This window comes from Siniperca chuatsi, linkage group LG22 (assembly GCF_020085105.1).
Source record: "Siniperca chuatsi isolate FFG_IHB_CAS linkage group LG22, ASM2008510v1, whole genome shotgun sequence".
NCBI lineage: Eukaryota > Metazoa > Chordata > Actinopteri > Centrarchiformes > Sinipercidae > Siniperca > Siniperca chuatsi.
Window position 1 is genome coordinate 5,519,483 of NC_058063.1, and position 27,238 is coordinate 5,546,720.

The following is a 27,238-nucleotide window of genomic DNA, read 5'->3' on the forward strand; positions in this document are numbered from 1 at the left end:
ATTCTTGGTACCATGTGTGATGAGCAGGCCAATCCCATTGCAGCATCAGCTTGAAGAGGCTTTTGCTGGCTCTGACTAGCCTGAGGTTGGCATTCAAGGGAAGGGGAGAGAAAAAAGGGAAAGATAGATGCTAATCATCTGAGCTGGGGAGAACAAGGCTTGAGAGAGACAGACAGAGATGTACACAGAAAGATGTCTCCGCCTCTGCCAATGCCAGTTTCTGGAGTCAAAATGAAATTCAGCAGTAGGATAAGGATCTCTGCTTGTAGTATGCCGGCCTGCCTCTACATCTAAGGGACAACAATTACCTCTGCCACTACCTGCCTCATAAGCCAGGCAGTGAAAAGAAAAACTTGACTGTCTAGAAAAACAGCAATATTAACTTCCAGCAACGACAGATTTTGCAACACTGATTCTTTGACTGGTGTGGAGCTGGATGTGACATTCGTTCCCATGTGGATTTGGAGAACATTTAATGAATTTTGACAAAATCTCAGTGGAATAATGTGAGAGTGTGTGACAGCATGAGCAGTGCACCAGTAAGTCTGGAAATGTCTTAGAAAGCTGATCCAATTTTAAAGTTCCCATCCAGACTCGTTTTAAAGTATGTAAAAACACTCTGCTATGATTAATAATTTGTTTAACATGGTTATCCCACATAAAATGTAAAACAACAACTCTGAAAGGGGCTGGACACACATCTACTCTTTCTCCCTCATTGAGAAATTCTGGAATTATGAAGGCTTATGAAGGTTTCTCAAAACGAATATACTGTTTACCAATGTTGCCTTACTGGTCCTTCAGGAGAACGTGCATAAACTTCTACTTTTGGACTGCAGTGTTACTGTGTATGCAGAACAAAAAATGCTCAGAAAATGTATGATGACAGGTTTGTTGGTTTGAGGCATCTTACAATATGTGCATGCAAAAAAAAAAAGCACACATCCCAGAACTATGTTGAATGTGCAGACTCACACAAAAACAGCTTGTATCTCAAAAGCAAAACTGAATTATCTCCCTCTTCTTTGCCCGGTGGTCTTAATGAAGATGAAACTCAATTTGCACTGGCCTTCCAGATCAAATTTTAATTAGTTTTTTATTCCTTGGCCTGACTGGATCTTGATTCTAGCAGGGTGGAAAGAAATGGGTGTTGTATTTGAGTATTTGTCCCTACTCTCCACTGCACCCCCAAGGGTGAACATGTCCCTAACCAAACCTCCAGTCGCCACCCGGTGTCCAAGCTGCCGCAGACTGACAAAATGCCACATTAGTATTCAGACGACATCAGATCTCTGGGCCAAACACTCACTGGACAAAGCTTGACAAGCAGACACACACACACACAAAAAAAAAAGATTTACGCATAAGGATCAGGAGACATGTTTGAATCATCACAGTACAGAACTCACGGGGAAAAATGTACACCATGGGATTGGTTAAAAACCTTTTTTATCATGACTGTGTGAGCGTGACTGCATGTTTTTCTCATTGCATGCTACACATTCTGCTGTGCTGTAGATTACTATTTGCAATTCCTAATGCATAGTAGGTACTGCAGCGAGACAAAGCTAATTATTAGGAGGCGAGCGACAACACTGACACATCACTAAAGCAGGAGTTGGCTGCTGCAAAGTGCTGCGAGCTAGAGTTTTAAATTCTACCCATCTAATTTTCTTAGTGTTTGTGTGAGGTGTTGATACAGCCCATTAGTCTGTCCATCTCTGCTCTCATCGCCCTATCCCAATCCTATCCTTCGCTCATGTCTTCCACCCCCACTGATTCCAAATGATATGCTGATAGAAAGCTAGTGTACTGTGACATGTCAGCATATTTACAGATAAAGCCTCTGTCTGCGTTTTAATAAATGCCTTAATGGTCCACAGCACTTTAGGCCTAGTACATAACAACAGAGGATAGAATGGAATTTGCCCATAACTTTGCATTTCCCTCTCATAAGTTACATGAATGGTAAGGTCATCTTGAAATTTAGTGCAATGTGTAAGAGCTTGCTAAAAGAAAGTGAGCCATAAATAGTATTGAGGATATGCATTGTACATCTGAATTGCTACCAAAAGTCCCATTCAAACATGGGAAGCACTCAACCACATAGATTGAAAGTCTGATAGGTGTAGAGATCCACTTGAGGCAGAGGAACAAATAATGGGTGAAAATTGAATAACTGCATGCACATAGCAGCACAAGTCTTTTACAGAAATCCATAGCTCTGAATCTGAATCACTGCATCTGAACCACAACATGAGTCACTTTCACAGACTTCATGAACTTGGAAATGACAAAGGAACACCTCATTGAATCCTGGATCCTGATAAGGCAGTCAGTGGAGCACAACAACATTGTACAGTACAATGTTACTCAAACAGAATTGCGCCTGGGCTCCCAAACTGGCTAGTCATTCACTGAAACCTTTAAAATTTACATTTACATTGGAAAGCAATGCAGTTTATGAGACTTGCAAAGTACGGACTAAGAGTTTCGTCTTTTCACAGTATATAGTTGGAAATCCCCCCTTCAATAGACAGTGCAAACAAATGAAAGGTAATGTAGTAGGCAATATCAAATAGCTGCAATGCATATATAATGGAAGGGGGGAGAGAGAGAAGTTCAGCAGTTAACAGTTTTTCAAAGGAAAGCTGCATTGTTCATTTTGTACACCAACTGGAGTTAAAAGAGATAATTGGTGGTTTGTTTGTGTGCATGTTAATGTTCATAAATATCTAACTGCAATGTATAATGTATAATAAAGATGAGATCAGTTGCTATGGCAGTGGGGCGAGTGCATATAAAAGAACATGGACACGGTGGCAAAAGGTATAGAAAGAAGTCGACTTACCGACTTGAGATGAGTCACCTGTAGGGGAAGAAAAAGAAAAGATGGATCAGTTCAAAAAGCAAAGCAAAACGTCAGTTCAGTACACCTGTTCACAAAAAGATAGTCACGACAAAATAAGATATAGCGCAGGGAGAAAAAATTAAGTCAGACTGCAATTAGCATTAGATGTCTACAAAAGTGCTATTCCACACATAAGCCTCAACACAGAGCTGCTAATTGAGATGGTGGAGGAAAACAACTACCAGGGATACAGGGATGTTCAGAAGGCAGCATTCATACTTTATTTATAAAACAAGTCTTAAAGGTCAAAAGAGGACCTCTCAGACAATAGCTAACTTCTTGACATTCACTTTCCACTTCTCACTACTCTGCAAATAACTTCTCCTAGGACTCAAACTCATTAAAAAAAGTGGTTCTTTAAAAAAATATTCTCCCTTACTGCATTTACCATGTGACTTTTAAAACATCAGATTATCCAATTAATTTTTTTTTAAACAAAAGCAACCTAGCCAAGAGGGATGATAATAACAATAAAAAACTCATGGCAAGAAAAAAAGAGGGACAGCCAATTATAAAAACCCAGAATTCAACAATTCAGTAGCATATATATGTAAATAGTAACTTTTAATAAATAGTTATTCTGTGTAACACAGAGTAGGCCTAGCATTCTGCCTAGTCACCTCCTGAAATAATGACATGGCACATCGACCTTTGATGGTTCAAGTAGACTTTACACCATACACAGTTACTGTCAGAATCACAATTACAGTTTAGACAACATTACAGCAAGAGGAAGAAAGAGAGGTAGGGAGTACAGAGGGGAAGGACCACCCAATACCTTACCCAACTGATTAAAAAAAAGGGGAACACAGCCCAGCTCATACTCCTTTTGGATTCCTTCCAATGTTCAATAGATGATTAAAAAAAGAGAAAAAAAGTTTTAATAAGCATGCATAATTTTCACCTGAAATATCGATCCATGCTGTCAGGTCAAATTCCTAATTAAAGATTGGAGCTGCTACACCAGTTGGCAGGTGTTAAGTATTAAAGCAAGTATACAGTAAGTGTTAAGATCAATTGGAGGTGGAAGGTGCATCCAATTACCTTGTGAAAAGCAAAACTTTTTTTTCAGGAAAGTTGAGCTGTACACACTGTAGAATTTCTGAGCATGCCGCAAAACGTTGAGATATATAAACACTTGTCTTGGAGCCATGTCCCTTGTTGTTAGTGACCTGTTGAACATCAGACCTACTGTATTTTTTGTGTTTCTCTGTCCAAAAATGGCAGCTAACATTGTTTGCGATGTGTGATAAGACGGCAGTTGAAGAACTGATTGGTTGAAGAAAACTGAACTGTTTTTTTTTCTCTTTTTGGTTTATGACCTTCAAAATATGCAATATGTGTTAAGAGACAAAAGATGACACTGTATCTTGCATAACCTTGCATTATTGAATAAATAATGAACAACTCCAATGCGATGTAGTTTAATGACATCGTTGCATCACATATGCAAGATTCAATGCGTCGATTGGAACATTTACAAGATTTTTTTTAACTACATGGGGGAAAAAAAGAAAACATTTAGCTAATATAAACGGTTTTAATGTTTTTTAATTACTCTGTGTGTTTGAAAATTCTACTTAAAGATATACAAAGATAAAGTTCATGAGCTCGCTTGAATGCACAGTGTCAGAAGAGAGTGATTTACACCTTAGCCCACTGTGCTGCTGGTTAGAGTTCCCTGATAGTATATTACTGCCAGCCATGAACAAAGTGGCCGAGGATAGGCTGTCATCCTTGCTGGCAAGATGGCTACCATTCAATGTCCAAGGCGAAAAGAAGCCTCTTTAGTCCCAACACATGGAGCAGAGCAAGAAGCCCAGCCAGAGCAGATGGAGCACAGGGCACTTTGCCTTGCAGTGCCGGCCTTGTTCTTGATCTACAGTCCAGGCACAAGAGCTGAGACAGAGCTTAAATGTCCACAGTGGTGGATGAAGTCAACAGCGGAAAAGGTGCCAGAGGACTGAACACAATCAATAGGTCTTGTTCTCCCAGGCCTTGTTTGTTATTATCCTGGATTTTGACAAGATATCTCCAGCTCCCTGTTGCCCTGCTTGCTCTGACATTAACAAATATGCTCACATGGGGGTACAGCCAATGACGGAGACAAGCAGCAAGTGAGTGAATGCGTGTGTGGGAGACAAGGAAAGATAGCAAATGAAGAGATAGTTGGTCAAAAATAGCTCATCTATCATGCCTTTCCACTTCTCCCAGGCCACAGGGAGCACACCAGAAGAGGAATAAAGATGTACAGAGCAGCATACATGCTCCCATGTAATATCATGTCATCCGGCAGCCATGCCATCTTTACAGTGTGGGACACAGAGCTGGGGTGACTATGCTTTATTGATGATATATCATTCTGGAGAGATGATAGGACTCAGGGGCAGAGCTATAAAGTCACTAGTGACCCCTGTAGTATAGTAAATAACCCAGGCTGAATGCCAGCAATAGTTTGGTGCTCGGTATTTCATGAAGGAAACATACTGAGGCCAAGGCTGGTGAGCTGCAACGGCAGTGCTGGCAAGTTCTGAAGCTCTGTGAAGCTTTTGTAAGCCCAGCCACATTTTCCACACACTCTTTACACTGTATGATACCCCTCATTACACCAAACAATGCATGTAACTCTGGGTGACCATAGTTTCATCACTGGATAACCAAGCTGTAAATGACCCCTGACCCCTGTCTGCTGTCGATTTACTTTCCATCTCATACCACCCTCTCTACACTTCTGTCAACATTTTCCCATAAATGTGGAGAGACAGTAGCGTGGAGAGAACACGACACACACACACACACACACACACACACACACACCTACATGCACACACATTTACACAAAAGGAGAATAACAACACAAGGACACATTAAAGCTAGGGTAGGTGATGTTGGCAAAACTAGCAAGAGACAGCTAGATTTTGAAAGTATCCAACTGAAAAATCCAACCCCCTCCCTTCAGGCCTCCCTCCAAAGCCACTCCCCCAAAACACATTTTCATTTGAGTTTGCTGTTGTGTAGCTTGCCTAGTTAGCTTACTGTCAGTTACCCACAATACATGTGTTTTTGTTTATTTTTTTAGATATCAGAAAGAAAAATATTACTGTAGTGCTAGCAGCCAATGTTAGCTTTATATATATATATACAATGTTATTTTGCTTTTATTCTAAGCTCTGCATTGTCTACCCACATTGTGTATGCTTTGTTTAGTTATTAGGAGGGAAATATATAAGAAAAACACAGTCCAACTTGCTTTGGCAGCTTAGCCAAATACTGTTAGTTACCTTTAATGTTTAAATGGGCACTAGCAGCCTTTGTTAACTTGCTAGTTAGTCTGCTCAGATTACAAGTCCTATAGGTCTCAGCCACACTGTGTTGCTGTGTATAAACCTGGGCTGATCATCTTCAGTGGAAAGAACTGTTGGTTCACGCGTAGACAATTTTCTAGACTGATTTAGTTTTCGTTTTGGTTATTTTTACATCGATTGTAGGGTCAAAGAAACACTGACGTTTTAGCTAGTGCATTCTTCAGCAAGGTACATAACATTACAGTTAAATTAGATTATCTCATCAAAGACTGACATAGATTAGAACAGTCAAAACAGTCTCACTGTTCACAGCAGGAAAGGCACAGGTGTAGCAAATAGCAATAACGATGGCTGTGTTCCATTTAAGTGGCCCAGGAAGCCATGTCCTCAGTCAGTGTAACCAGTATTAGCAATACTAGTAATATATAATCTGTTTGACAAGTCAGAACTCTCACAATGAGAAAGGTCTACTGATAGCAACATATCGTGAATAAGATATTCACTTATGAATATATAGATTCACTCATCAGGACAACTGAGAGCTAATCTAACTGTTCACAGCTGATTACATCCTAAAAAATTATTTCAAGAATATGAAAATAGAAAGAGAGAGAGTTACTTTAGAAAGTGTGTTTCTGAGTGTAAACCAGTACTGACGATCTTCCAAATTCAAGAATGAACAAGATGAGAAGCCATTGCCATTTCTATTTTGCACTATCTCTTGCTTTACAGCTAACTTGCACCCACAAATAAACAACATAATTTATGCTTTCAGAGCTGCTACTTCTAAAAAATGTATATGAGAGGTAAAGACAGTGGGCGTGAGGCAACATCAAGAACACAATATTAGAAATCAATGAGTTCAGTAAACTCCAACTCAGCATGACTCTTACATGAACTGTTTCACTAATAATATTTCATCTCACCACCCTGTCTCAGTCTATTGACAACAAACAGCAGCTAAAACTCCTTCTGGTGAGGTCTCTTGCAATGTGAATACAACTATAAAAGTTTGACAATACTGTGTTAGTCGTAGCTACACAGAGATAACAATGTCATGCTTCTACAAGAGTCTCCCCTTGCGTTGAGCAAAGTATGGAAATGGGAAAGATGATGTGCATTTACTGAATCCCCAAGAGATTGTGGGGGAAAAATCTATACTTATACTCTCACACAGAGGTGACAACCCAACCGCTGGAACAACTTTGTGCTTATTTTCCACAACAGTGAGCAAACAAGGGAAAACTGCTGCCATTCTGCCTTGATCAAGATCTTATTACTGGTGGATTTCACCTAATAAGCTAAATGGATAGAAACAGTATGCTACTCACACCACTGGGCTCTCTTGAGTTGTGCAAGGAATAAAATACCCTGAAATCCCATGCTACAGGTTCACCACAGACAATGGCCACCTGTGCATAGTTTACACTATTGAAAGGGCTCTCAGGTAACCTTAGGAGGCTTTTATTGAAAACCAAATAAAATGCTATTCTAGTGAAGAATGGTGATCAAATGACAAAATTACCTGGATGGAACACACAACAGTAAAATTAAACTTTATATCAATGTGATGAAATAAACATCCTATTTGATGAACCAAACACCCTCCAGGTACTCTTCATAAAGATCTTCCAGTGAGTTTGGAAGTTGTGATCCCAACTAGAATTAATTGTTTTTGGTAAGAAATAATAACAAAATGAATCCCAGCATAGAGCTGCTCCGTACTGCACTGGCAGTGAAGGCAATAAATCACATCAGGCATGTAATTGATGTTCTAATTAGCTCTATTACCAAAAAAAAAAAGTATTAAAGAGTAACAAGGATTCAAATAGAATTTCAAACAACAGCACATAATGTACGTTTTACAATGATTACATGCCCTTCCTTATCCTTAATGTCTCATTGTGGCAAGTTGGGTAGTACAGAAATATGCTGACTTTTGTATTATTATTATTAATGTATTATTGATGTGTTCTGTCTTAGCCTGGGAGACATTAACAGTAAAACAGCCAATTTGTCTAAGTGTTCAAATGATTTAAATACAACACATTATTATTATGTTAAATTATTCAATACAAAAGAGCAGAAGTAATTTGCTGTTCCCTGGATCTTTCTCTTTGGCTTCATTGGCTTGTCCATGCTGTCAGATATCCGTCTGAACTATGTGACAACCCCAGTCGGTACTAGATAAAACGTCATATAGATTACTAATAAGCTACAGACACTTAGGCTTTACGATGTTCACAGGAGGTAAAATGTTCATCCAGCCAAGTGCTAAGAACAGGATGTGCCTAATCTACAGAATTAGAAGTGGGGCTTTTAATCAGTAACAGGGCAAAGAGATTGGCACACATTCTGTGAATTTTCCCTGAAGATGTCACTGACAAGTAATCATCCACTGTCTGGCACTTAAATAGCGTTCTCGGCTTTCTCGGCGTTCTCGGCTTGAACCTAACTTTCCAACTTCTCTACTTGTGTGTGTATGTCTGACTATCTATTTATTTCTATGATTGGAAGCAAGTAACTAAAGACTTAAGTGACACAGCTTAAATAAAGCAACTCAAATTCACCCCATGAAGGGTCAGTGTTTTTAAAAGGCCAAGCATGCAACTTAATGAATGAGGCCATGAGTGTGCCATAATATCCTACCCCAGAGGTGGGCTATTATTCTTGATGTGCTGTCATCCTGAGGCAAAACCAGTTAACTTCTGCCATGCAAAGCAGCATCAGATCTTTATGATCACATAAGGATGGAGTCCTCACTTCCCTCAGTTCAGACTTCCTCTGGACATCAAGTCTGCTGCTAAGTTAATTGGCCCCAACACCCAGGGCACCCTGCTCACCAGACCTGCCAATGCTGCAACCAGTGTCAACAGCAACCCAGCAGGGATGCATCTGTAGACACAAGATGGGGATAAACTGCTCTTCTCGCTCTGTGAAGCCTCAGTTTCAGTCCCTGGATTTGCAAGCACCCCTGGACAGACCACATGTACAACAGGGCAAGTGGGACCACTTGCGCCATAGCTGCCATCAAGCCCATGAGATGAAGGCAGGGTGCCCAGTTGAAGTGGGATGCAAACTGAAATAACATGAGGCAGGCACTAAATTCCTGTGTCCTTTCCAGGGGAAGTGCGATTGTTGCAGTCCTTGACCCCAGAACCACGGCCAATATTGTATGGAAAGCCAAGTGGACCATAAACATCTCAGAAATGTAGTTTACCATCCAACAGGCACGTTACAAAAACACCTGCCGAGACAATTGTCACCTGCTGAGGCGACAAATGTAGCCTGCCGAGGCGACAATTGTAGCCTCGCCAAGGGATTCATTGTCCCTATGCAGACTTTCTCACTATTTCAATGTCACATGACTTCCTCCTTTGCTCCCATCATAATTCCTAGGTTTGCTAGAGGGCTTTTTCACTTGTTGTTTTGGGGAACTTGCTGAAATAATTCTGATTCACATATCAGTCTCAAATCATTCAACCACCCTTGTGGAAATTGCAAGGATCACTGTTATTAATGTTTTCTTCTGATTAGGATACCTTAAATATAGGTAACCACAAAGAGAGATAAAGCCAGAGTGTACGAATAAGAATCAAGATAAAAGCAAACAAGTGTGCAACAGATGACTGATGAGTTGCTGTTGCCCTCACATTAACATGCTCTGTGCTTGTACTGTATATTGACTGGGTCTTCCCAAGACAGCGTCTGACCCCCTTACCCTGTCACTTTTCTAATCGTGAGAAGCATGCAGCTTGTTAGAGCCTTCACCATACCACCAGCAAACAGCAACATACTTACAGGATTACTGGATGCCAGATTCATGTTTCTTATATGTGGCATTTACAAGCATCACTCTCCCTTGCCCTCCTCTCTCTCTTATTCCCCCAATACTTTTTAGATTTTGATCATATTCCAGGGTCGTTACTGGAATCCTGAGCAATCAACTCAGGTTAAATACTCTATGTGCTGCCACAGCCCATTCTCATTCCCAGGGCATCAAATACCGACATTTTGTCACACCCCTCTGTGTTGTATACAGACGTACAATGTACCCTTTAGTGTTTGTATGGGACGAACAGGGCTGCCATAAAGCCTTAAGGAAGTCAGATGATGTAGTATAATGAGTGACATAAGAGTGACATAACGAGCGAGAAAGTCTGCTTGTGGAGGTGGTAGGGTTGATGGATGGTTGAAACTAACAAAGGACTTTCACCCAGGAGACCGGGATTCGTGTCCTGTGTGAAACCAGAAGTTAACGTTAAGGTATTTAAAGTTTTAAGTTATGTCATGTGACTTCCTACTGCCTAACCAAGTAGTTTTGTTGCCTAAACCTAACTAACACGTAACTTACATGACTTATGCAACGTGACTTCCGACTAAGTCGGAACTACCAAGTAGTTTCTGAAGGCGTCGCCTACAGATGGCAAAGGGTAACATATGTGTCTGTATATGTCGCAGAGGGGCGTGACAAAACATTGGTATTTGGGAATGAGAATGGGTTGGCTGCCACCACTGCCAGTGCAAAGTAGGAAAACAAGTGGTAGAGGAGACTGTAAATCACCCCATATTCGCCGGAGATATGAGAGTTGTTGTGACGGTGCAATTTTGGAAAAAGTACAGCTACTCTTTACTCTTTTATGTAGGCGGTCTTTGTCTAAGCCCATAAAACATATGCAGTAGCTATGGAGCTGTTTGAATTCATGTTAGTTAGAGGAACATCTAACTCTCAAATTAAATATATAGGTACCATTAAATCATTTGATTGCTGTTTAGCTTAGGGGACTTTGGTACAACTATAAAGATATGTGTGTTTATTATGCACAAAAAGCCACTGTGTTTTTTTCTGATGCATGGGCAGCATCATGTACAGTAATTCCAAGTCAAAAGAGTTGTCCAATTAAGTAGCACAGAAATTGGGACTGACAGTAAACAACAATAGCACAGCTAACAAGCAGGCCCACCAATCAAAGAAATGGTTAACTGCATGTGGAATTAATTGAGAACAGGCAAGAGAAAGTGTCATTTGTCCGACAGGAGACATCAGGAAGATGACATCTTTTTTGTTTTTAATTACAATAGGCTTAATGCAAGAATCTGAGTCTAAAATTGATCTAAACAATATTGTGGCATTCAGCAAGTTATTTTGGCTAGTTAAAGGTTATGTACAAAATCTTAATTTTATGGTTTAAAAAGCTAGCTTAGGTCGATTTTCTCTCCACTTTTTCCTTCTCTGCATTGACTCCATCAACAACCTGAGAAACCTATACCCTTCACAAATACTAAATGTGATTTTTAATTTTATGTCTTACAATCATTGAAAACAATATACCAATATAAATGTTTCATCTAACAATAATATTACATTTCTTTTTATCTTGCTGCATCCACAGGAGGCAGGAAAAAGCTCTGTTGCCAGGTAACAGTGACCCAGTTGAGCGACTAGGCTGGGTTGATAGCTAGAGTGTTTTTTTGAGGAATCATTGGTCCTTTGGACCCTCAGTGGCCAGCAGGCTTGAGTGGCTCACCCAGGAGAAAATAAGACTGAGAGTAGTAACTGTCATCATAGCCCTATTTGAGTGCAGTGTGGGACAGAAAGATGTTGCTGTGTCTAACAGGGGTAAAAAATAATAAAATGGGTTTGAGAAATGTAATAGTGTTTCAAGGTATGGATATAACAAAGCATATGTCAGTATTTTGGTTGGAAAAAGAATGGAAGTGAGCAAGTTCTGTACTTAGGTAGTAGCTGACTGGTAATACCCAACTTCAGTGACTGGTTGACTAATTGAAGGTTTCTGGGTATATGTTCCTTATATACATAAAAAGCAGTTATGTAATTCTGACATCTTTCTGTTACAGTGTTGCAGCCCTTTTCCACAATAAAAGTTTTTTCTACCTTTAATAAGGTTAGGATTAATAGGTATTCAGTAAGGGAAAATGGCTTTTACCAAGACTTAAAACATTTGTGTACTCTACGTAGAGAGCTAAGTGTCTCATCCAATCAGAGTGAATTTGCACACGTCCTCTATAATGCAGTGTGCTTTTAAAAGTGTATGTGGCACTCTGTCATAGTGCAGTTATTTCAACTGGCACACAACACATCACGCTTTCTGTGAATCCCAGGACCTTGAGGGTGCTCGCCTGTGATATGACATGGTACCTCTTAGTTGTTGGGTAGTGCTTGAAGCCAGTGTTTGACCAATGCTTCACACAGACAAACGCACACACACACTGATCCCCTTCTCCTAGTGCGTCTGCACATCTCTTTCCAGGACCCCAGTCTTTGCTCTAATCCTCTGGACTCAATGCTGAGGCTGCAGCCTGGTAATTCACCAAATCCCCTTCTGGTACACTCAGCCCATACCTCTCCTCTGATGTCAAGTGCTCCTTGACAGAACACATGCAAACACACACATGCTTACATACTAGCGTACACATCCAAATATAAACATGGCAAATACACATTAAGGCTACATGGTACATGTGTACAAACTCTACCGAATGCCTCAATATTCAGATTTTATTTTCCCAGCTTTCACTGTGAACACTATTTTCTTGCAGTAAGAGAGTCACTTTTTTTGTCTGGGTTTTCAGTTGATGAAGTGTCAGCGTTTACAGCCTGCATAGCTTAGGTCTGCTTTCTGTCTCTTTTTCTATAATGAGCTCCTCTTTTTGTCTCTATTCTCAAAACTGTCACTGGAAAAACATCCACATTTGATTGCTGATTTCATTAAATGCTTTGTTTTTTTCTTGCAAAACACCAAAGTGCTCCCGATTTGCCATTAGAGAGCCCCCACAAGAACAATGTGTAATTTCTGAGTCTGAACGCGTCAGTCAAGAGCAAAATGTGGACGCTAAACACTAGATACGACTTGAAATGTTTTTCTTTCTTAGAAAATGGAGATTGCATACAAGGATAAATTATAAAATGGGAACACTAGGAGAGATATTTTCACATGTCATGCGCACTTTGGTATTAAAATGTCAGTCTCATCTTGTAAGATATTATTTTCTTCCAAGAGGACATTTGTATTATGATACAAGAAAAAGAAAAGTAGTATTTGAGTAGGGGATATTTTTTGGTGAACAAATAAAACAATTGTAAGCAGATATAATTACTCTATAATTACTGGAGGCAAAGCACACTGCATAATACACACATCAAACATTACTATCAAACATTTTTACAGTCTATCCCTGTTCACTGTGATGGCATCTTATTACATGTTGTAAGATAACTGACATGCCTCAAAATTTGTGCATGATGCCTTTTCAATGGTTTAATTTTGTTAGATGGTTAGCTGTATGATAAACAGATTTAATCAGTTGCTCAGTTGGGGTTGGCCCACAGTCATCCTGCTCATTTATAACTTGTTAGGAAAGACACCTGATTGGGGCAATGAATGCCAAAAGTAATTTGTAGGATACACAGACTTCTCGAAAAGTCCAGCCAATTGCACAAAGGCGAAAGACAGAAAAAAGGTAAAGGAGCAGGAAAGGGTATGAAGAGGATGTATTTAAATGGGAAAATAAAGGATTTGGCACAGTGTGACTTGGGTAAAATAACGACATGAAGGACACTTTGAAGGCTCTCCTAGGTCCAACAAAGCAGGGACATTTCAGTATGCTTTGCTGCTTTGTGAGGGGTTAAGAAGGGCACTTTGTAAACGCTGGCATAGCCTGCTATCGAGGCCTCCACTCTGTTCCTTTATGATTAGTGTGCTTGTTCTGTTAGATGTGACTGGACTAATTCTGTAATTCTCTACCCAAGTTAATGGTCTGCGGTTACTGTTGCCAAGCCCTGCTGCTTGATTAAATTATTCACTTAATATTAGTATTAGTTAATTAATCTACCAATTAATTGGCTGGGTCAAAGTGATTGTAACTGAGACTTTGTGTAACAGCCGACTTACAAATTAGTGGTGGTGTTATTTCCTATTCACTCAGTGAGGACTTGATGTTGTACCCTAAACATGATCTCCAGAAGTTGGCTAATAACGTATTACAGATATTTATTAATACAGTCCGTTCTCCTCAATCAGTACATCATCAATCTATTTTTCACAAATCAAACACACCCTCTACAGCTGAATATTATAAAGTGTTTAAATGTTTAAATACTGGACAGAAACATATCAAACGACTCCTTCAGCATTGTCTGCATATCTGCTGCCCATGCTCACTTTCCACTTTCCTTTCTTACATGTGGCTAATTACAAAACCTCTGCTTCAATCCATGGGTATCTGTGTGTGTTGTAACCACACATTATTGATGTCTTTGTCAAGGGAACCATCTTACTTTAGTTGTAACACGACATATTTATGTGTGCATCATAAATACATTTGTTAACCTTATTTTTTATTTGTGGATTAGTTTTACATTTATATACAATGATAAGTATTTTTGTGTGCATTGAAAAATATTTTTGTGGAGAGTCATTTATATATAAATCCTGAAATACATTTGTGAATCCTTCTGTGTGCATTCATTATTACTGAGACTGATCTAACTCCATACTGTTGACAGTATTCCTGTAACGTTATGTATTATACACTGGAACTGCAGTGCAAAGCACTGTTTGTTTTCGCATGTGTACCATGGGTCTATCAGGTAAATTTGCATTTGGCACATTGCTAACCAAGCTAGCTAGCTAGACGCTATCATCCAAATATGGTAACTTCTGGTTACAAAAAACCAAGAGGGCGATGGCCAAAATGCCAAACTTAAGGCTTCAAAATGATAGTCCACACGTCACAGTGGCTACGTCCACTTCTTTTATATAGTCTATGGTCGCACCCTTAATCTTTAACTGCATCAGTTGAGGTGCTGAGTTGCTCCCAGTGAACAAGTACCACGCAACATGAATGTTAAGCATAGAGAAGCTTGGCAAACAGGAAAATATATATTTTTTTAATTTGTTGTGGTGATGTCTTAACTTAGTGACAGTAAACATTCATTCACAAAATGTAAATGTCAGAGCCATCATCAATGTTTTAGTATTCCTTCCTTTTGATTGATAGACATCCTCCTTCACTGCTTAGCAAGTTAAAAATGATGCAAATAGTAAAAATAAAAAAATGAAAGATAAAGTTCATTTATCCTATTTTATAAAATAATTTTGAGTTGTAACCCCATGAGATGCATTTGACCATTTAATGGAACTAAATAATTATTAAGCCCTTTTAAAATGCAAGTGTGCAGGAGAAGAAAAGAAGACTAATAGGTCTGGAAAAAGCTAATGTTATAAAAGCCTTTTGAGCTTATCCTGAAGCCAAAAAGATGGCACGGGGGGTTGGGGTTTCTAACCTGACAAGCCATATGGTTTGTTGATGACCTTAGAAACTGTTTGGAGAAGGGCAGCCGCTTTCCAAAATTACTTGGGATTCCTACAGACAGAAAGACAGGTGATCGGATTCTGTCTATCATTGGCTAACTTCAACCAATCAGATCAACGAACCATATGACGTAGCTAGTCATCTTTTCCATCGAGAAAAGCCTTCAGTGCCGCTCTTTGCTCTTCTTTCAGTAAAGAAATACGCTACAGTTCTTATATAACTGATGCTATAGCAGCATCTATGCTAACCTCTTTAGGAGCTGCCATTGTTGTTTTTGAACGAACAGTCGCTTCGTTTCTCGATGTCGCCCGTAGCTGCCAGTAGTTCTTCATAGGACACTGATTGGTCTGAAACACTGTAGTTCAGCCACAAGCGCATAACTTAAAGCCTGGCAAGATGGATTCTCACGAATCCAGCTGCCTCGCAAGGTAAGGGAGTTTGGGGACCAGAAACTGAACAAATAACAAGTAGATGCAGTGTAGGAATTATGGGATAAGTGGAGTAGAGAAGGCATCGACCAATATCTCCTTAACTTGCACACAGCACAAAAAAGCAAACATCTCACCACTGCAGCAACTGTTTTTTTAAAAAGATATGGGTTTAGATCTCTAAATCCATTCACCTACTATAGGTGTTTCATTACAGAGTTCAAGTCAAATTTACCTCAGATGGAGACACAATGTGATCACTGTCAGTGTTAAAAGCTCAAAGTCAATTCAGGTACATCTGTTTAACTAGTTTGAGATCAGTGCAGTACTGTAGTACTATTTGAGCTGTTACGCCGCTGATCTTTGTGTTTGAAGAACTCCTGAATCTTAAGTAACACATGTTTGGCATTTTCCTAATCAACTCATAGGACCCTGTGTACAGATAAAGACTGGATGCATATTTATAAAGTTTGTTAAAAGTACTACAAGTATCTTTCAGCTCATTTCTTTAATTTCACTTTGTTAGTAAGTAAATTCCTTTGTGCTATACACACATTAATGTAAGTGCTTGTGTGTTCCTATTATGATACTGGTGGTCTTGTTACCATTAATGATTAAGTCAAGCACATGGGCAGTGTGTCATGTAAAAACAAAATTGATGATGTCTTGTTACAGTCATTATGATTTTCTTGACACACACCCTGTCATTGTTTTGGGTTTTTGCCCAGTTATTTCCTGTTTTATTTTGTAATATTCTTCGTCCCTCTTGTGTCTGGTAGTTTTACTTCCTCTCTTTGATTGTCTTTTATTATTTTCACCTGTGTCGATTGCTTTCACCTGTGTCTCGTTGCCTCCCCTACCTGAGTGTATTTAAGTCTGTGTGTTTCCTTTGTTCAGAGTTAGATTGCTGTTGTCTTATGTGCCTTGCATTTGTTCACCAGTCCTGTGTTTTTCTAGTGTCTCTATGATTCTCCCTGTGCTTCCCTGCTCTGGACTCTTTTTGGAGTATTCTTTGTTTGGACATCTGTTACTCTTGTTGGCCTTTTTCCTGGACTTCTCCGCCGCCCTTAGTTGTTTTGTGTTCTTCCAAATTAAGTAATAAAGTCATATTTTGCTCATTTTACTCCGTGTGTCTTGGCTGCCCTTGGGTCCCCCTACTGAACTAAACTGCAACACACAAAATTGGTGTTTGCATCCTCCTTTACACTGCTTTCAAAAACCACAATAACCTGGTTTCCTCTTTTGTGAATGATTAAGAAATTAATATTTATGTCCTGTTATTATTTTGAAGAAAAACTGTAGGTATCCACAGTCAAACTATCCTCCATTTATTATCTAAACAGGCTTAGTGTAAGAAGATGATCATATCATCATAAATAATTAAGTAGGAGATGTGATAGGAATGATTTCCCAATTTCAGTACATTTTTAAGACAGTGCAAAAATAAATGTAACATCAGTCTTTTTTTCTTTGAAGAGCAATAAAGGTTACTGATCTATAGCCTTGCATTGTTTTTGAACTACATCACACTCCCCGTGGTATTTCTTTTCAGTGAAGAAAGACAGTAGAAATGCTCAGGGCCCAGGCTGAGATGACATGAACTTTTCTGTGATGTCAGAATCAAACTGGACTCAGATTATCACTTTATTTATAAGACATTATGCTAATATTATATTAATATACTGCCCAATTCATATCAAGACTCTAATGTCATCATTGATGCTTTCTCCATTGAAGCTCGAATTAAACATTTCTAACTGTGCATGTCCATATTTACTTGTGATATATCAGCATGAATATTGATTAGGCAATGTGGAATCAAACTGGATAGCTGAACAGACACCCAGACAGAAATACAGATGGATGCAGTCAGATATAGAGATAAAGAGGAACCTCAGAAAGAATGATTGATGTACAAATACACACAGAGTTTGAATGAGCACTGCCTGTACACTGTTTTACTCAAGATTTCCTCAGGAGGGCATTGTTGTAAAAATCTATCCCCTCACATAGAGGCACTTTGAGAGTGGTGCAGGTGAAACAAGCATAGCTACCTGTGGGAGCAGGTCTGTTCCATGTGTCTGCATGAGGTACCAATGGAAGTTGTGTTTTTTGTATTGTAAAGGAATGAGATTAGTGTAAAATGAGAATTATTAGAGTGCACATCCATTTTGACTTCAGTGGTTAATATATTCTTTTTTTCTTTTTCTGTACATGTGAAAATGTTCAACATGCGATCCAAAACTTACACAGCACATCAATTTTGTTCTCAGTTGACATAAAAGCACACAGTCAACATGAAGCCCCTGTCCTCCACCTAATGGCTTCAATTGATGTCATGTTTCTTTCCCCATCCCCAGTCCCATCACCCATCTTTCTCCTCATAATATCTCTGTCCCCTGGTGCTCGCTGAGAAAATTAGCCCTTCTTTTGATCTGGTTCTGTAATTTGATATTTCTTGCATGATCTCAGCTAAGAAGGCGTCCGTTAGGATAGCCCTACGTCTCTACTGACATTTGGAGCAACAGTCATTAATTATGCACTTGAACAGAGCAGCCAACACAAAGCCCCCCCCGCGCTTCACACCCCTGTCTACCTGCTCCATGTATTGCAGTTTCAAACAAGGGTCTCTAATGTTATTCCACTTGCCTCATTGCCTCCGCTTGTATGCTCTGGCGAGCACAAAACCACCCAGTGCCCTGTGAATTCTCAAAATTAGCAAGGGGCAAAATTGAGGCGGAGTAAAATGGTTTAAAATGTTTAATTCAGAGAGGCTGTGACAACCTTTCTTTCCTTTTCAATTGCAAGGAAAAAAATGTGTATGTATTCTCTTAGGGAAATATGCTGTGGGATAAAAGTTTTTCATTCAAGAACACAATATAATAGGTAAGATGATGTCATTTAAGTCTACTTACTGATACTGTACTGATTAGTACATGCACTTAGCAATTCTACCTGTGACAAAAGCAGTGTAATGTAAGATTGTACTAAAACCAGCTAATAAATTAACACTTCTTTTTAAAATGAAAACCTGTGAATTTCCAGTAACCTTGGTTGCTGTCTGGCTTATTCAACAATTCACCTTGATGCAGAGAGCACACAGCAAATGCACTGAAAGCACTCCAGACAGTTGACACTGGCTTCTTATCTTATCTAGGTGGAATTATTTTGGTTCACCAAGCCTCAGTAATATGTTAAAACCTTTCACTACACAAATCATTTGCCCAATTAAGCCCATCTGGAGATAAGATAGGTAGCTTTGATCAGTCCCACGAAAGGATTCTTGAGTCATTTCTCAAACGTTTGGAGAGGATTTAAAAACTTTGCAGCTTTGGCTAGGAAAGGTCATGACCTGCAACATGCCGAGCTATCTTTCTTCTTACTTAGAGAGCTGTGCCATCGTATTTGGAAGTTTCAGTTTCAGACTGCATTTGCATCAACGTATATTCATTAAACTCCAGTGTCTTCTTTTTTACTTTTTTTAGATTTAATGGGTATAGTTAAAATGTCTACACCTTGAATATTTCTTTAATAAAATGCTCCACAGAGTTAAGTTAATCATTGTATGTTTCCGTTATTTAGGAGCAAAACTGAAGCAAGTCTTATAATTGAGTTTATGATAACTTTAACTTGTCATAACTAAGTTTTTGTGTTCCTTTGATGCTCATTTATCAAAAAACACCAATGAGCCTTTCAACACATATTTGTAGGATTTATTATTTTCTAGTTGAGTCATTGTTTTAATTAGTTTTTACCAGTCTGTTAATTAATACAATTGACTGTTACCTACTCAGTTTAAATTATTATATTTAAATTAGGCAATGTGGAATAATAAAAAAAAAAAAGTTAGCTCCATGGTATAACCCCCGAAACTGCAAATTAAAGCAAATATCACAAAAACTTGACAGGAAATGGCGTTTCACCAAACTGGAAGAATCTTGCTTAGTCTGGCAAGATAGTCTTAAAACATATAGGAAGACCCTCTGTAATGCCAGAGCATCCTATTATTCATCATTAATAGGGGAAAATAAGAACAATCCCAGGTTTCTTTTCAGCACTGTAGCCAGGCTAACAGAGAGTCACAGGTACATTTAGCCATGCATTCCTATAGCCCTCAGAAGTAACGACTTCATGAGCTTCTTTAATGATACAATTCTAATTATTAGATACAAAATTCATCACCTTCTGCCCTCAACCGGTACTGATTTCTCTCTTTTCTCCCATTGACCTTCTCCAACTAACTTCAATGATTTCTTCATCTAAGCCATCAACCTGTCTCTTAGACCCCATCCTAACTAGGCTGCTTAAAGAAGTTTTACCCTTAGTTAGCACTTCTTTACTAGATATGATCAATCTGTCTTTATTAACAGGCTATGTACCACAGTCCTGTAAAGTAGCTGTAATTAAACCTCTTTTCAGTTCTTAATTTTAAGGACTGCCTTTTTTACCAACGTAACATTGCAAAAATCAGGCACATCCTGTTTCAAAATGATGTCAAAAAACTAGTCCATGCATTTGTTACTTCTAGGCTGGATTATTGCATTTCCTAATTATCAGGCTGCCCCAATAAGAATGGTGCGGCATGTGTACTGACAAGAACTAGGAAAAGAGATATTAGATATCTTCACTATTAGTGTCTCTGCACTGGCTCCCTGTAAAATCCAGAACAGAATTTAAAATCCTTCTCCTCACCTACAAAGGTTTTAATTATCAGGCACCATCTTTTCTTAAAGGATAATAATAATAATAAATAATAATAATAGAATGCAGGGTTAGTTGTGGTTCCTAGAGTCTCCAAAAGTAGAATGGGAACCAGATCCTTCAGCTATCAAGCTCCTCTCCTGTGGAATAAGGTCCCAGTTTGGGTTCAGGAGTCAGACACCATATCCACATTTATGATTGGCTTAAGATTACCCTCTTTGATAAAGCTTATAATTAGGGCTGGCTCAGGTGATCCCTGAACCATCCCTTAGTCATGCTGCTATAGGCCTAGACTGCTGGGAGACTTCCCATGATGCACTGAGCTCCTCTCTCCTCCTCTCCCTCTCCATCTGTACGCATTCTTATCCCATTAATGTATGTTACTACCACTAGAGTCTGGATGTATGATTGTGGGCCACCAACTGTCCCCATGTTGACAACTGCAATTATGAAAGACAACAATTATTATTATTAGTCATATTATTATTAGTCTTATTATTAATATCAATATACTACTTAACCCAACCGATTGAGGTAGATGGCCGCCCACTCTAGTCTGGTTCTGCTCGAGGTTTCTGCCTCTTAAACAATAGTTTTTCCTTGCCACTGTCACCAAGTGCTTGCTCTTGGTGTAAATAATATTAAAAAGTGTATGGTCTAGACCTGCTATATAGGAAAAGTGCAATGAAATAACTTATGAATTGGAGCAATATAAATAAATAAATTGAATTATATTAAATTTAAATTCAAGTTAAGTTTAATAGAATTTTAATGTCAAACATTCTGTCGACAGTGCTCTTGTCAAATAGTAGCATAGTTCACAACCTTGGGTCAATTATGGACATTCATTAGCCACTAAGCATACATCCACTGTTCTGTAACACATAAAGATGAATCTTTCCACCTTTAGTATATCTAATTATTAAAATGACCTGCAGGAGGTGAGTGGGAAGCAAGGTTTTGTAGAGTGTGAATATCTTCTAATTATCCATAAATGATTGAAACACTCCAGGGGGAAGGACAGAGCACAGTCACAGTATGGTACATAATAGGCCAGGTGGAGGTCCTGTAATCTCACCAATGTGTGGCTGGAACATATCTGCATGTAGTAGTGTCTTTCCTCTTTCCTCTATTGTCAATATGTGTCATTACATTTACTTTGATGGTACATCTGGAGCAATGCCTGGGTGCAATGTTATAAAAAAATGTGTGACCATTAAAGCTGCACTTTGCAACTATGAGAGTTAACTATGCAACCCCGAAGTTCTGTGACATCAATTAAGTGCACAGTGCTTAATACGCTTAATACGAATACATGCCAAAGAGATGAGACAGGCAAAATGTCTAACGTTGGTAAGTCCAGGTTTCTTTAGCTGCTTTTAAAGATAAACCTTTATTATTATTATTATTCACAATTTTAGACTCTTTAGGGGTGATCTAAAAAAAACAAAACTTTAGATGCTGGGCTTAATTTGTCCCAGATCGGCACCTATTTAATTGGATCCGGCACCTCCTTTCTCACTATCAAACTCTGCAAGCCCCACATATACCGATAGATGCATTGTATGCTGGCAAGTGGTTTAATGATTTTTGGTGTCTAAATATTTTGGCATATGATTACTCTAAGCCCCACAGCAAAACAAGTGGGTGTTTGTGCTGTAAAATGGTGAAATGAGTATGGCTAAACGGAGCGGAGGAGATCGAAAGACAGACAGAGCACGTCACTTAGTTTTGTTTCTTAGCCTGCTTGCTTTTTGTGGTTGTAAATAGAACTTTAGGCCCTAATTCCATTCCCCCCCATTGTAGCAATCCACAGACAGCTGTTTCTACGCGCCTCCCACTGCTGATTTTGAGTGATTATTGCAAATGTTCTGAGTAATAAATGTAAATAAATAATGCTCTGTTTGTGATGACAGTTTAATTTAGTTTTAACAGCTAGCACCTAGCCATTGTCAAATGTGATCCAGGCACTGTGGATTTTTGATGCATTCATTGACTTTTTCTCTTCCCCCTGACCTGCCGGAACAGCACCCTCTCTGTGTAATGGGATCCTGATTTACAAATTAGGCACTGTTAGATTGTGTGAAGTTGTCTGAGGGTTTAAATGCTTGTAAACTGAAAATCAGCACCATTCTAAACTTCCTACTTCCTTGTGTGGGTACTGTTAAAGTTATATAGCGTTGTTTGTGTGGGTCATAGAGTTATAGCAGTCGATTTAAGACTTAGAAAGTCTCTGGTTATAGTTCCATGGTGTGAATAGTGTCAAAGAGCGTTAGCCGTATGGTATATTTACAGTACATTTATGGGCAGTGAATTGAAGCACTGGAACCTTACACATCTTTCTCTGTTTTGTTCTGTTTAAGATGAATTTGCAGAGGCAGTAAAGATGTTGGCTATGCTAAAGCCTTTTCAATTTCATATGACCCTAAAGAAGTGTCTGTTTTTTATGGGAGCCCTGAGAGGCAAGTGATCATCTACTAACAATAAAAACTAAACTCTAAATTATCCTGGCAAAACATTTTTTTTTTCCACCTGGAAACAAATCACAAATAAAAAAAAAAAAATGGATCTTAGAAAGATTATCCTGGCAAAACCTTTTTTTCCCCCACCTTTTCTTAAGTCATAAACACAGGAGAGAAAACAACTTAGATCAGACTTAGAAAATGTTTTTTTTTCCATAGATGGATATACCCATTTTTTTCTAAGCAAGGTTCAGGTGAGAGAGTAAAGTCAAAATGGTGTTACCTGACTGCATTGCCCACAGCAACCCAGTATTAATTTAGAATAATGGTATACAATTATATGTATTCTCCCTCATCTTCCTAACTCTTAGAGAGAGAGAGAGAGAGAGGTGAGAAAGTGGACAGGTAGTCAAGACCACATAGTTAGAATGCCAAGTCAGCTAATGTTTTACTTACATAATTGCAGTGGACAATGATTTCACATTACTAAGCGGTGTATTGATATACTGTTATCAAATGTGCATTCTCCCCAACCTCCTCTTATATTTGTTTACGTCATAAATACTCTGTTTGCGTGTGATTTTTCAGCGCAAAGCGGGGAGGATGGAGAGAAAGAGGACAGAGAGAGAGCGCGAACAGGAAGAACCAGGTGAGAAAGTAGACAGATAGTAAAAGTCAATATTGTTATACAGTATGTCACATTCTCATTAGGGGATGAGCTTTTTCATTGACCTTTTACAAAATTTTTGTTGACCCTCTAGGAATTAAGTTAGTCCTCCTACATGGTGGACTAGGATTCTACCACTTCACTATCAACACCCTGCTGTGCTTCAAAGCACTGATATCATTATTCTGCTTTCATACAGTAGAGGTTGAAACCATTATTCTAGTCAGGAAGCATTCTCATGTTTTTTTTTTGCACATGCTGGGCAAGAATATTACCACTTATCTATTGTCTGCAGTTTTGGGTAAAGTTATTTTCATTCTGCTTAAATGGAACAGATTGAAAAGGATGTTGTATTGGCTACGAATCAAAGTGAGCCGTATGGTATGGTAGTAAAAATGCTGCTATTTAACCGCTAATGCTACAGTTCAATCGAAAGGTCAAGCAGCTGCCTTGGAGGCAGCCACAGTCCGTACAATAGTTACGCCCCTTGTTTCTACACGACTCGTTGTTCAATTATGTTCTGTCAAATATGGCATAACAGTGTCTTAATTAGTGGGAATGAGATGGTCCTCTCTAATGCAGCCATTTCGTGATTGTTTCTGTTAAGTGCATTTTTGATATTTTATCAATCTTAACATGTATTTGGATTTGTTGGATCTCTGTAATTAATATTATAAAGAGAACGGTCTAGACCTGCTCCATAGGAAAAGTGCAATGAGAACTTCTGTTATGAATTGGCGCTATATAAATAAAATGCATTGGGAGGTAACGGTTGCATTACTCTGTCCACTGTGTGATCAATACTTTAATACTAAAAGAAATGCATCTTCTTTTATTTTGGAGATACTTTGACTGGTCCTCTAGCTTTACCATCGGGCCAACCTTCCAATTTTCTAATGAACATATTTCTTGACTCATGGGGAAAACACTTTCAGCTTGCTTTGCAAATTTGTTTTATTTTTTTTTGTTTGGATAGGTGCTTTTATTGCTATATATAGAATATGTGCATACTATGTGAACAATCTAACATACAAGATTGCACATATATTCTTCAGCTGTGCACAGTTGATTTTATGGTTGCAGGGAGGGTTCAAAGTCATCCATGAAACCATCAAACAAAAAGGAGTCCATCATGGCTATCTGGTAAAATGTATTGATCAATATTAACGGATATACTAGCTGTGGCATACAAAGATATATATTTGAGGTAAATAGAACATAACCATAAAATATGGACATAGAAAGGCAGGATAGAAACTCTCTTTCTCCCAAGACAACTTGAAGGAGACGTTTCCAGGCGCTGGTTTGACTCAGTTGACCTTGCCTCTGTTCTCTACCGTTTTAAATCCCCACACATCTTAATAATTTTCTTTCAAATCCCCTTATTCAATTATGGTAGCCTCTAATACATGTGTCAACATGTTTCATTAGTCCGTCCTCCTCTCCCACGAAAGAGATTAGTTCTCCCTTCTTTCTTTTTATTTACTAAATGCAGAAATATAATTTTCCCCAGGACAGAGGGAGAGAAACTGTGAAAGAGAGAATGATTATTTCTGTTCATTACATTTCATTCTAGTCAGCCAGCCAGAGCTTCTTTTTTTTTTTTTCCTGAAAAGACTATTAAATATGCGGCCTAAAATGTACTTATTCAGCTTTCAATTTTGCTGCAGTCTACATTTAAATGCTTAGAGAACATTAGAGGAAGTGTGGTACTAGAGCGTGGTTTTAACTCTTGGCTTTCTAAACTCGTTGCCTGAAATGCTTTTATCAAAGAGCAAGTATTCATGAGCTTTATGAAATCGAACAATGCTAAGACTGTAGGAATATATGAAGCAAGACTGCTTCATCTCAATAAGTGTGTATGAGTGTATGTGTTATAGAAGGGGATGATTGAGTGTGTGATCCCTTTGATGTTCCTTGTGGTAATTGTTGGGAGTTCCTGGTCCCTCAAGGGTTTTATAGCTTTTGTATTGTTGAACTGAGTAGGAAAGTACAGAGGCAATGTGTAGGCAGGGACTAGATTAGACATTACAGTACATGCATGCTCTGCGGATTTTTCCCTGTGACACTACAGCTGTGAAGAGACAGAGCAGTGGAAAGCAAGGGCTCACTGGTCATTATCATTCTACTCCTGTTACACTCATCTCCTGATGGGCCTCATCTCTCCATCCCCCCTCCTTCCCCGTCCCCTTCTCCATTTCCACATATCCCTGTCTTCATCAGTTTCCCCTCACCACCTGATTTTGTCTCTCTGGGGAGCACATGAGAGTGGAGAAAGGGAGACAGCCAGAAACACACAGAGAGAGAGAGAGAGAGAGAGATAAAGATAAAGAAAAAGATGACAATAATGAGATGGAAACAGACAGAAATGGACAGAGGGATGCAGGCAGAAAGAGAGTTGTATTTCTCTCACATCTGAAAGCCTTTCTAATCATTGTCCCGTTGGCTATGCTTGTAATGGCAAAATGCGTTTGGTCAGCCGATACCCAGTGGAAATATGTTACAGTCTATATTCTGCTCATCCTATTTTCCTTCCACCCATCTTTCATTGAGTTCTCCCAGCCCGCACTTTTTCATTTGATCTGTAAAAATACCACTGCTCTCTTCCCTTTCTCTTCCTTAAGACTCACCTTTTCCTGTTCTTCCATGTCTGCTATTGCTCTATAATTTCTTTTACTGCTCATCCAAACAGCTTTTCTCACCTCTCCCACTTCCATACTTCTCCCTCTGTCCCCCCTCCATCTCCTGCTATGTGGTCCTCTATCCCTCTGCTTCCATTTTATTTGCTCCCTCTTTCTCTTGCCCCTGGTGACCTCAATTACAACATGTAAAAACCTGACCTGGATCCAATTTCCAGCCTCTGACCACACAGCCCCAAGATTAATGCCCCATGAGCCAAATTCAATTAAGCTCCCTTCTAAATAAGGACTACAAATGTTTTTAAAAAATTTGTTAGAACAATAGGGTCACACCATTGAATCATAAAAAAAAAAAAAAGCATTAGGGATAAAGTTTCAAACAAGAATTGAAAAGTAGCTCTGAGTCTGAGGTGCGGGGTGCATAGCTGAAAGATTTATCCGTAGACAATTCATTTTTGAGGTTTTAATGGTAAGTAATGCCTTCCTCTTCCTTGGATTTAAGAAGAAGTGGGCAGGAGTCCAACCTCAGCCAGAAATACTCCACAGTCCTTCATATTTCACTCATGGGTTATACTGGTTTCTACAAATGTTCTGTTACTCCTCTGCCTATTTCTAGTATAGTATAGAGCTAGATTATGTTTCATTGTTCTAAATATTCTTTAAGTATTTTTATGTGAGCTATTAACATGCTAATGTTTAAGACACTAAAATATCAGCTAAGTTTAGTATGTATTTAACACCCTACTTAAGAGTTAAATGATTGCATGTATAATTGTCATTCGTGCACCA

At 38.9% G+C, this 27,238-nt stretch overlaps 1 protein-coding gene across 7 annotated transcripts in view; it reads right to left on the bottom strand.

Annotated features, from left to right (window-relative positions):
- The window catches only part of nrxn2b (neurexin 2b), a 736,473-nt gene that overhangs the window by 510,240 nt on the left and 198,995 nt on the right, over window positions 1–27,238 (bottom strand). For all 7 annotated transcript variants that reach the window (XM_044183093.1, XM_044183092.1, XM_044183090.1 and 4 more), the window contains one exon: window positions 2,852–2,869. In XM_044183093.1, the coding sequence (XP_044039028.1) occupies window positions 2,852–2,869 (18 nt within the window). The remainder of the gene's footprint in view (window positions 1–2,851; window positions 2,870–27,238) is intronic.